This window comes from Symphodus melops (genome assembly GCF_947650265.1).
Source record: "Symphodus melops genome assembly, chromosome: 22".
Lineage (NCBI taxonomy): Eukaryota > Metazoa > Chordata > Actinopteri > Labriformes > Labridae > Symphodus > Symphodus melops.
The window spans coordinates 10139900-10152146 of NC_136712.1; the positions used below are offsets into that span (position 1 = coordinate 10139900).

The window sequence follows — 12247 nt, forward strand, 5'->3', positions numbered from 1 at the left end:
TCGCTATTGTTTTTTTCCCCTTGAAAGCATGCAATGTGCAGCATGCAAGTGTTTGTATATAGCTCCCTCTAGTGTATGAAATGAGAATTGTGGGTTTTTTTCCAAATCGGTCAATTTACCCAAAGAGATAAAGCTTTCAAAAAAAAAGTTAATCCTTGAAAGATTAACGCTCATCTCGTGCGCATGCGCTGTGCGTCTATGTTCTCAAACACTGGACAACTGATCCAGAAATATCGCCTTTGTACTGGAAAAAAGAACCACGTGCTATTAAAAAAATAGTAATACATAAACCTACGAAAAAGTCATTACTAAAGTAAAAGTGAGTGCAAACCAGATAATTATGACATTAAACCGTTTTTTTCCTCAAATAAGAGCATCAAAGCATCTTTGATAGACTCACATTGATGTCTGGAAGTTTCCATTAATAATGGATTGGTCTGAAGGTCATTTGTGATGCACAGCACATGGTGAGGAGTAAAATGCAGACTTCAGTTTTCTGTACAGTTTTTACACTATCGCACAGATTTTCGGTTTAAATCTTTGTGTTTTTTTCCTAAAAAGCGAGCAATAGCCTGTCGAATGTAAAAACGTTTTGTAATTCATGCACCTGCTGGTATCAAATAGGTATAAAGTTGATGCAATAAGGGTCTTAAGGAGTGCAGCTTAAAAAAAAAAAAAAAGTAAAAAAACAACAACAGCTTAATTCATTTAAAATAAAAATGTACATCTTTTGTCTGGGATGCGCAGAAGCGTGATGCCCGCATCCCTCTCTCGTGGACCAATCGTAGTGCATCTTCGCTGCCCTCAACCACTCAAATCCTTAGTTTGAGGCCACTGTTGTTTCCTGTCCACCAGAAGAAGTCCACTTCAATGTAGCAACTACTAACCTCTCTGGAGTGACTAGGATATCCTCTCGCTGAATTCACACATGATTTTGGATGTGATTTTGGATGTCTTGACTGTGGAGATGAGATAGGAATAAGCCACCAAGTTATCATCAAGCAAGTGATACCAGGTCTCCGTTCTTCTTCAGATCTCACAAACGAAGTACACTACGTCTGTAGAACCCAGGTCAAGGAAGCAGCTACACCAATAGACATCATCAAGGTTCTGGAGTCTGACTTTGTTGAAAGGACTTCAGATGATAGTCACATCTCTCAAGAGGATCTACGGTTGGTATTAAAATCCCAAGATGTTACATTCCTTCAGGCTTTGAAGTCCAACGTTATGAGCTCCACCATTTCTCTGACGCCAGCATGTCGGGCTATGGAGAGTGCTCATACCTTAGGATGGTCAGCACATCAAGCAAGGTCCACTGCTCCTTAGTCATGGGAAAGTCAAGAGTGGCCCCAACTAAGTTGACAACCATACCAAGGCTGGAGCTATCAGCAGCAGTGGTAGCTGTCCGCACCAGCGACATGCTCAAAAAGGAGCTGGAGATACACTGTGACCAAGAATTCTTTTGGACGGACTTCAAGGTCGTTCTTGGATACATCAATAACGAAGCCTGGAGATTCCACGTGTTTGTTGCAAACCGTGTAGAACGTACCAAAAAAAGCACAAAGTCTTCACAATGGCAGTACGTGACATCTGAAGAAAATCCAGCTGATCATGCCTCAAGAGGGCTCTCAGCAGAACAACTTCTAGTTTCTAACTGGTTCAAAGGTCCAAACATTCTCTGGCAGAAGGAGCTACCAAGTAAAGAAATCATGGTGGGAGAGATTCCAAGCAGTGATCCAGAGCTCAAGAAAGTTTATGTTTTTGAAACCAAAACAAAGGAACTATGGTCACTGTTGGATCGTCTGCAGAAGTTCTCTGACTGGTCCAGAGCTGTGAAAGCTATTACGAGACTCAAGCACTGGGCAAGGGTGACTAAAGGTCTCGAAGCAAGGTCTTCTGAAGCCACTAGCTTACAGGAGAGGAGAGAAGCAGAAATGGTTATAATTAAGATGGTTCAAGAAACCACCCTCTCCCAAGAGATTTGGTGCCTTCAGTGGCACAAAGAGGTGCAGTGCACAGACAGATCCAACAAGCTACACAAGTTGAATCCTTTAGTGGATGACCAAGGCATCCTAAGAGTGGGAGGTCGCTTGACTCATGCTCTCCTACATCCGCATGTGAAGCACCCTGCCATTCTCCCAAGAGACAGTCACATGTCATCCCTGCTTGTCAAACATCATCATGAAAGAGTACATCATCAAGGAAGAGGAATGACAATCAATGCACTGCGAGCAAATGGCATATGGATTTTGGGATGCAGCAAGGCAGTGTCATCTCATATACACAAGTGCATCAAGTGCAGGAAGTTCAGAAGATGTACTGAAACACAAAGGATGGCAGACCTCCCAGAAGAGCGGATGCAGACAACCCCCCCATTTACTTACAGTGGGATGGATTGTTTTGGGCCATTCTACATCAAGGAAGGAAGGAAAGAGCTTAAGCGTTATGGACTATTGCTTACCTGTATGTGTTCCAGATCTGTGCATATTGAGATGCTTGATGACTTGAGCACTGATGCTTTCATAAATGCTCTACGTTCATTCATCGCGATTCGTGGAACAGTTCGCCAGATAAGAAGTGATTAGGGAACAAACTTTGTCGGTGCAAGGCGCGAGTTTGTTGAAGCCTTGAAGGAGATGGATCAAAGGGAACTTAAAGAACTTGGATGTGAGTTCATTCTGAACACCCCAGCTTCAAGTCATATGGGTGGAGTCTGGGAAAGACAGATTCGCACCATTAGAAGTGTCTTGACATCCATTCTTGCACAGTCATCCAAACAACTTGACTGCTCCTCACTGCGAACATTCCTGTATGAAGTCATGGCAGTAGTGAATAGCAGACCTCTGACCACTGACTATCTCACTAATCCATCAAGTCCAGAACCCTTGACACCAAACCACATACTAACCATGAAGTCAACAATCATCTCTCCACCTCCTGGGAAGTTCGTGAAGGAAGATCTCTACCTCAGGAAGAGATGGCGCAGAGTGCAGCTCTTAGCCAACAACTTCTGGTCACGCTGGAAGAAAGAATACCTTCTAAATCTTCAACAGAGACAGAAGTGGACTAAGGACCGCAGAAATGCCAAGATCAATGATGTTGTTCTCCTCCAGGACGATGCTACGCAAAGGAGCCAGTGGAGGCTAGCTAAGGTCGTTGAAGTGTACCCAGGGAAGGATGGCAAAGTAAGAAGACTCAAGCTGCTCATCGGAAAAAATCACTTTGGTGATTTGGTGGGAGTGTAACTGCCGCTCATGGCTAGTTTTGTTTGGCCAACCTTTATTGTTTCATTGTTTCTGCTGTCGCTGAGGCGGAACTAATTATTTGTTTGGCTCGTTCCGCACTTATCTGTTATGCCGACGCACCTAAAAATAGAACGTGCCACAGGACGACGAGCGGAGTATTTTAGACAAGACAAACCAAGATATTGAACAGAATTTAAAAGAGATTCATTTAATTCAGGATTAGCCTTCTAGATAGTGATGGTGAGATGAAGCCTCACGAGGCATTGAACCACTTGAGCCAGTTGGTTCGAGAAAGGGTTCATCTCACGAAGCTTCATGTGCACACGAAACCACCTACTGGCCAGGTTTATAATTACAGGAAGCTGTATCTTAACCTATGATCTTAACCACATAATGTGTGATGCATTGAATTTTTGTATCTGTAAATGCTCTTGAGAATTACAATGAATTACAAAAAAATGTATGACCAAATAATTTCTCTACATAAATTATCACGTGTATAATAAAGTATTTTTAATTTTTTTCTGTGTACATTTTCAAAAAATGGTAGTATATATATGACAGGTTGTGTAGTGTTTTTCTGTCACTTTAGGAAAATGGCATGGCCTTAAGCAGGCATAGGACAGTTAAAGTGCTTGTGGAACTAGGAAAAGGGCACTGAATATGCTTGTGTAACTTGGACAATGATGTACAGAAAAGGGGAGATTTTATTCATTTTTATTTAGAAATAACAGTTTCAACAGTTTTTGGTTTTAAGCGATTCCTTTTTTTTGACACAACCTCTCCGGCCTTTGAAAACACCCTTTCACAGGGTACAGAAGATGCCAGTGTGCACAAAAACGCAAGAGCAAGATCGTATAAAGTTGGGTACAGTAATTTTTGCCTCTCCCAGTACTCCAGAGGGTTTTCCAGCCTGCTCATATTAGGCTCTGAAAGGTAGCGCTGGACTTCCACAGTGGCATCTGCTGTAACATTTTGAGTCTTGCGTGCCTCCAAGACGCTGGCGTCCAAACGATGCCACAGTTTGCTACTTAAGAGGAAAAAGCAGATCATGTTAGTAAGTGTTATAATAGAAATAACTGATCTGAAAATGTAAAATAATAGATTACCTCCAGTGACATCATGAGAGGTGGAAGCCTGGGGGATTTCCTCCCTGCTTTGTTTTGACCGTATTATTTTTGCACACTCGGAGGTCAGTCGCTTGATTGCTTCTGTGGCTGAAAAATCCAATGGTTTTAAATCGGGGGTCCAGGAGTGTAGCAAGGGACATGATGCTCATTGACTGTAAAGTAGACAGTCTCTCACGGAGTTGACTGATGAGCCAGTCTCCCATTTCTAATGCAACTGCAGGTGCCGGCTTTGTGACCTCCTCCTGAAGGGTTTGCTCCAGCATTTTCATAAGTGGGACAACTTTGGAGGCAGACACATTTTCCTCTGCCGACAGCTCCACAGTGGCGTCATAGAATGGAGAGAGCAAAGAAAGGCACCCTCCAATAATGCTGAACTCCTCCGAGGTTAAGAACGGGATGTCATGTTGTAGCCCCGCTAAAGCTGCTCCTACTGGCTCCCTTAGCTCAACCAAACGTTGCAGCATTAATATATGTGCTGTTCCACCTGGTCTCCACCTCTTGCATTAGCTTCATGTTTTTCATCTCCAGATGAAGCTGCACTTGTGTAAGCTTCTCCTACAGAAGATACAGATGAGTAGGCCATTAAATTACTGCAGTAGGAACATAGATAAACTATTAGCGTTATTATTCATTGGAATAAAGGGAAAGAGCATACCTTAGCAGTGGTGCTGCTTCTAAAGTAGCCAACCAGCTTCCTTGCTTTGGCCCGGATGCCAGAGAACACAGGGTGCTGGTCAAGTGCCTTCTTCACAATCAGATTCAGTGTGTGTTCAATGCAAATATGGTGCCGAAGCTTCAGCTCTCTCACACAGGCAACCATATTGGGAGCACCGTCAGTGACCATACATGTCACCTTATTAGAGATTACCCATTCCTCCATCAGGGAGGCTTTCACACAAGCTATATTTTCAGCAGTGTGTGATTTGGGGAATGCCTGCACTCCCAACAGCACTGAATCGAGCCTGGTATTCTCACCCACAAAATGGCATGTTACAGCCAGGTAGGCATCCATGTTGATGGATGTCCACCTGTCCGAAGTAAGGCTAACAGCAGCCACCTTTTGTACTTTAGCCTTAGCCTTCTCCTTAGCTGACTCATACTTGGCCTCCACCATGGCCTTCAGAGCCTAAAGGCAAAAATATAACGTGCTGAATTATGAAACATACAATAAAGTACTCATTTGTTTCATGCATGCACCCATACATACCTGCCTTGTAGGGAGCACATAATTGGGATCCATTTTGGACACAAATGTCCTGAATCCAACGTCATCCACAACACTGAAGGGCTGTGTATCCTTCACTATCATGGAGACCAGGGCTTCATCCAGCTCTTGTTTTCTGGTGGCTGGTCAAATGAGAATAAATACAGTGTCTGTTAATTGTCTTTATTTGCACAATAAACAAAAGTCAACATGGAAAAATTATTATAGCGCGTTTATATATTGTAATGATTTACCTTGGCTGGGTGAAGCTCCAGTTGCCTCCTTATTCTCATGCAAGGCACGGTAATGCCTTAGCATGGATGAGGTGTTGTTATTGTACCCCAACTCCTTGGAACACAATAAACACCTCACCTTTGAATAAAATAACAAACAGTGAATGAAAATGCAGTTCTTGATAAGCAAACCTATTTGGTCTGAAATAATGTTAGATTTAGCTTACCTTGTTAGGAGTTATCAAATCAAAATGTTCCCACACTGGGTAAGTCCTCCTCTTCCTAGCTGGCAACCTAGATTTCTCTCCACTCTCCTAAATCCTCAATCTCTCTCTCTCTCTCTCTATCCTAACTCTCCAAACTATATCAACGCTATCCAAACTCTAGTATCCAAACTATCAAAACTCTATCCAAACTCTCAACTGACCGCAACTCTCTCTCAAAAACCCACATTTTGAATGGAGCCTGAGGGGTTTATATTGCTGTCAAACCTCGCGGCAAAATCTGAACCACTTCCCGAAGCAGTCACGTGGTACAGCCGGGCAGCGAGGCTTCAGACGTCATCATTTTCGGCTCCTCCCCTAAATGAAGCAAGCCTCTATACGCGCTTCGCAGAACCGCCCCCTCCATTACTCGACGCACGCTTCAAAGCCACGGCACATCTCGTAACATCACAACAAGCAGCCTACGAGGTACGTTAAGGTTTTTATTGCTTGAAATATGCAAATTAGCCACGTGAGTATGTGCTAGCTACTTGTATGTATGTATGTGAACTTTATGTTTTCTTTCCTTTGACCCAGTTCTCACGGGTTGGTCCTCGGGCCGAATAAACCTTGTCCTTAAATCAAGACCTCGTGACTTGTGGCGTTATCTGGGGGAGCTACAAATTCAATAGTTATATATACAGTTTTTTTACACCCAAGGGAACTTTGGTAGCATCATATTGGCATACCATGTGTCTTCTGTCAAAAGTTAAGTGTCAGTATAAGAGATGGGGAGATAGTTGCATCAATTGTCAAGTCAGAGTTGACTTATACAGTAGTGCACAAAAACACAAGTTCTGTACAGGTAAAACAACAAAACAACAACAATACAAATAGAGTCTAGACCATAATAAAGCAATAAAACCACAACAAATAAGATGATATAAATAAAACCCCACAATAAATAGAAGATAATAGAATGTCAAGCTCTACTTATGTCATAGGTAAATGTAAAGAGGTGCGTTTTAAGCAGTGATTAAAAAGTTTCAATGGATGTGGATGTATACCTGTAGATACGACATATTGGATAAAAGTATCGTTTTCCTAGATCTAAAATTCAATATGCCTGACTATGTACTCTGACTGAATGAAGTACTGTACAAAGTACTACCTGGTGTTCTGTTTCTACACAGGCAGACTGTTCCTGCTGGTGCATGTCCTTGTGGATGTGCATGCACTCCGCATAAATATTATATAATATACTCTGACTGTTCACACCATTAGAGAATATCATCCACCCGTCGTTATCAATACTGATTCTCCCATCCGGGGTCGCATTGGCTTGAGCTGATCTCAGCTGTCATTGGGCGAGAGACAGGATACAGGCAAAATCACAGGGTTGATAAATAGATACAGTACAGACAACGAGCCACACTCACGTTCATACCAACAGGCAATTTAGAGTCAGCACAGAGACTGTGGGAGAACAGTACTCAGTGAGAACCCAACAAACTCCACACACAGAGGCTCCTGTCCGACGAGGATCTGAACCAGAAGAAGAGAATATTGTACAAAAATAAAAGATGCACTTTATTGCTGACAGTCTCAAATCTTGTCCTCCTCAGCCCTTTTCCAGTTCATTTTCAGTCCATCGACTACTTCTGTGTCGCTTGGTCCATGCACATAACTCCAAGGCTACAGGAAGTCCCGAACCATGGCTTCAGCTGCTTTACTGCTTCTGGCTCTCTCTTCCTCTATCTCTCTCACAGGTAAGAGCCACAATGAGGCAGAGATGTGATCTTATTTATATATAAACCCTGCACATTATTGATCTACTTAACTATATTTTCTATCAGGAGCTCAGCAAGGCATACTGTACATTTCCATTAATATTCTGGTTGCATAAAACTTTTTGTTTCGGGTGGTAAGGTGTAAACCTTTTTTGTGCTTCAATGATGTCATAACCAAACATGATGAATTGCAGTGTTCCTCAGGGTTCGTTAGTAGGTCCTATGCTTTTTACTCGTAAATGTTGTAAGTTAGAAATGTTATCATGAGGCACGGCATACATGTCTGTGCTGATGACATCCAGCTTTATGTTGCAGTTTCTCAAGCTCAATAGATTGCCTATTTTGCATCTTAGATGTAGATATGGATGACAAACTACTACAGCCTTATTAGGGAAAAAAACAAAGTCATTTTTTTTGAGTTCCAGATAGAAAACAAACATTTTAATATATTTCATTTGTGTAGAATTAACTTTCTTACTATCTTTCTTTTTTTCCTGATCCATTGATGTTTTTGTTCTGCAGCGGCGGTCTTATTTAATGAACCTAGAATTTATGGAGGTAAGTTGAGTTTCTCAGAATAGTCGCTATATCTCCAAACATTTGGATTTTTAAACCAGTACATGAGCTCATCAGTGTATGAAATTTGTCAGAGGATGCTACTGGATACGGCCCCATCTTTGAGGAGGAGCCTGTGGATGTGGTCTACACTGAGGACTCACCCGATGGGAGAATCTCCATGAACTGCAGGGCACGCGCAAACCCACCAGCATCATACAGGTTACACTCATTTAAAGGAGACTGTTTCTTCAAGACTGCTGTATAATACACATTCTGTTCTTCAAATAAATTATTGTACTGTACCGCCTTTAAGATGGCGCCGTGATAACTGGGAAATCAAGCCGGACGAGCACTACAGCCTGGTGGGTGGGAACCTCGTCATCACCAACCCGAGACAGAAAAAGCACAGTGGAACCTATGTGTGCGTGGCCAAGAACATCTACGGCACCGTCATCAGCAAAGACGCCAGGGTCAAGTTTGGATGTGAGTGTCGGGCCTCTACTGGTGCAGCTCGTACTTCTTAGTGCTGCTCTTCTTTTATTTCCTTTTCCTGGTGAGATTCCTTTTCCTGGCTCCCCCTGTGACAACCTTTTTAATTATTCAACCTAATTCAGCTTTACTTGGAATTGACTATACCTTTCACCGACCCAGCCCTCCTTACTACTAGAGTGTATTTGTTTGAAGTCATTTTTCTCACTGGGAAATTAAATGGGCACATATTTTTCACTGTCAGACAAAAAAAAGTGTACACCCACTCTATTGACTCTTGAGAAGGGTCCCACATGAGAAAAACAGATGAATTTCTCTGTGGCTTTAACAATGGAAATCTTGAAATAGATAATGTGATAATTATGTGCCTTACTAATCAAATAGCAGGAGATTTCACCTGTTTTTTTTTCTCATTCTCTTCATCTGTAATTGTAGTTATGGAGGAGTTTCCTCAAGAGGAAAGAGACCCTGTTTTTGTGAAAGAAGGACAGGGGGCTGTTCTGCTATGTGCCCCTCCAAAAGCCTGGCCACGTACGTATGGCTCTCTCTTTTTCAACAGGAAAATACTGTAGGTCATCGTGTTGGGGGTGCGAGAAAACCGAGCTGTTATACTGACGCCCCCATGTACAAAGGCTGAAGTCCTCAAAGTTCCAACCATCTACCCTTTGCCACAGATCTTTCCCTACTCTCTCATCCCTCTGTCCTCTCCCCCATAAAACCCCTGAAATCACCTAAATAAACAGCATGTGACAACAACACCCTCCTCTCCCTCTGTTTACAGAGGAGGTGACCTACCGCTGGATCTTCAACGAGTTCCCAGTGTTCCTGCCCACAGATCGTCGCCGGTTTGTCTCCCAGAAGACCGGGAATCTGTACATCTCCAAAGTGGAGGCTCAGGATGCAGGAAACTACTCCTGCTTTGTTTCCAGCCCAATTACTGGGAAGAGCGTCTTCTCAAAGTTCATCCCACTTATCCCCTTAGCCCCCGAAGATGGTTAGTAGAGGAACGATTGCCACATTATAGATATACCGATCTTTGATATGCTGTAGAAACTAATTTGGAAAGTCAACAAACGAAGAAAAAATCCTGTTAAACGTTTGAGTGTTTCGTAATTGTGGCATTAAGAATTGTTTTGTACTTTCTGTGATCTCAGGTGAGGAGAGAAAGTACCCAGCAGACATCAGGGTGAAATTTCCAGATACTACTGCCATGCTGGCCTCCAATATCACATTGGAGTGCTTCGCTTTGGGAAAGTGAGTTTTAATTTTCGTGTCGTTTGCTGCGGAATTAGTGACAGGAAAAGGACAACACTCTGTGTGCACGTGTCTTTTTAGTCCAATCCCTGACATTGTTTGGAGGAAAGTGAACCACACAGACCTCCCTCCAAACCATGAGATCAGCCAATCAGGAGCTGTGCTTCATCTGTACAATGTGCAGTACGAAGACGCGGGCAGTTACGAGTGTGAGGCCATCAACACTGAAGGAAAGGACTGGCACAAGGCCTGGCTGTATGTGGAGTGTAAGTGGCTAAGCTTACACTCAAGATAAGATCTAACTTTTGTTAGACTGTTGTTGTTCTTTTTGGTCCTTTCATTTAAAGACATCTGTTGTTGTTCTTTTTGGTCCTTTCATTTAAAGACATATTCTCTTCTTAATACCTCTTTTTATTTTTCAGCTGCTCCCGAATGGGTGGAAACAATCAACAACACTCAGATCGACATCGGCTCAGAGCACACGATGCGCTGCGTGGCATCAGGAAAACCATTCCCTTTCATCCGCTGGTACAAAGATGGCTTTATGGTAAAAAAAAAAAAAAAAAGTACTGTGTGTAGAATAAATTAAGATTTTGTGTTCGGATGTTCCTTCATGTTAATGGTTTTGTGTTTGTGTGTTTCAGTATGGGAAAGGGGAATTGAAATTTTCCAGTCTAACTTTTGACGACTCAGGAATGTACCAGTGTGTGGCTGCGAACAACTGGGGCATCAAGTATGCCAACGCTGAGCTTCGGGTCATTGGTGGGTCCTTTTGAATAAACTGTTCACTCTATATTCTGGACCACCACTGAGGTCTGAGCTGTGACCAAACACCTTTTACCTTCATAGGTTCTTTCAAGAAAATGCTAAAGAAAAAAAAAAAAAAGAGGGACAAAGATGACTTTTAAGTTTCATTCAAACTTCTGCATATTTTGTAAATAATGGCTTGAATTGAGCATAGATGTGTTGAGGTCAGAGGTTAGATATGAAGCTTGAGTAACCCTGCTGAATTATGGGTAGGAGGATAAAGAAGGCGTTGCGTGAGATCAGACTATTTACAGTTTTCACACTTTTATTTGCTGCGAAATTTTCTTTCTTTTTCTTTTTTTCCTTTTTTGAACTTGTCAGGTGAATTTGCTAGCTCAAATGCTTCGGTATCAAAGGAGATTATTGAACCTGTGACTGAGCTCTTGTGACACCTGCATTGTTTTTGTCTCTGACAGTTCACGCACCTTTTCTGTATTTTTTTATAAAGAGGCGTACACGTTTAAACAGGATGTATCATTTCTCACATCATTTGTCTAGTTAACGATTATATCTGGTGTTTGAATGCAGCATGCTCGAGAACACAAGTCGTAAACTAGACATGAGATGAAACAGACATCCTTTTCAAAAGTGTGCGTTAAAAATAGCTAAACTGTCATTTGGAGCATACAGAAGGATGGCCGGCCCGGACAGTTAAACAGACTGGCACATTGGAGTGTGAGTACCCTGAAAACAATGTCCTAGTGACTGGTGGACATACAGTAAGCTATACAGTATATGATATGATATAATATGACATTCTGGTTAATGTTGAAGCTATGAGAAGCATGAACGGCTGTCAAAATGGTTTACTCTACGATGTAATATTGCAAAATATTTTGTATTCTAAATGAAGTTTAAAAAAAATGAAATAAATGTTGGTTTCAGGATTTCAAATCGCTATTGTTTTTTTTCCCTTGAAAGCATGCAATGTGCAGCATGCAAGTGTTTGTATATAGCTCCCTCTAGTGTATGAAATGAGAATTGTGGGTTTTTTTCCAAATCGGTCAATTTACCCAAAGAGATAAAGCTTTCAAAAAAAAAGTTAATCCTTGAAAGATTAACGCTCATCTCGTGCGCATGCGCTGTGCGTCTATGTTCTCAAACACTGGACAACTGATCCAAAAATATCGCCTTTGTACTGGAAAAAAGAACCACGTGCTATCAAAAAAATAGTAATACATAAACCTACGAAGAAGTCATTACTAAAGTAAAAGTGAGTGCAAACCAGATAATTATGACATTAAACCGTTTTTTTCCTCAAATAAGAGCATCAAAGCATCTTTGATAGACTCACATTGATGTCTGGAAGTTTCCATTAATAATGGATTGGTCTG

The 12247-nt window shown here is 41.9% G+C and overlaps 1 protein-coding gene across 1 annotated transcript; it reads left to right on the plus strand.

Annotated features, from left to right (window-relative positions):
- Nucleotides 1-6437: 6437 nt before the first annotated feature.
- LOC306818091 (contactin-1a-like) lies at nucleotides 6438-11800 on the plus strand. Its single transcript, XM_079335463.1, has 11 exons — nucleotides 6438-6504; nucleotides 7641-7784; nucleotides 8328-8363; nucleotides 8456-8582; nucleotides 8677-8846; nucleotides 9288-9383; nucleotides 9634-9846; nucleotides 10007-10106; nucleotides 10188-10372; nucleotides 10529-10653; nucleotides 10751-11800. The coding sequence occupies exons 2-11, from the start codon at nucleotides 7730-7732 to the stop codon at nucleotides 10880-10882; spliced, it is 1239 nt and encodes a 412-aa protein (XP_079191589.1). The 5' UTR covers nucleotides 6438-6504; nucleotides 7641-7729; the 3' UTR covers nucleotides 10883-11800.
- Nucleotides 11801-12247: the final 447 nt, after the last annotated feature.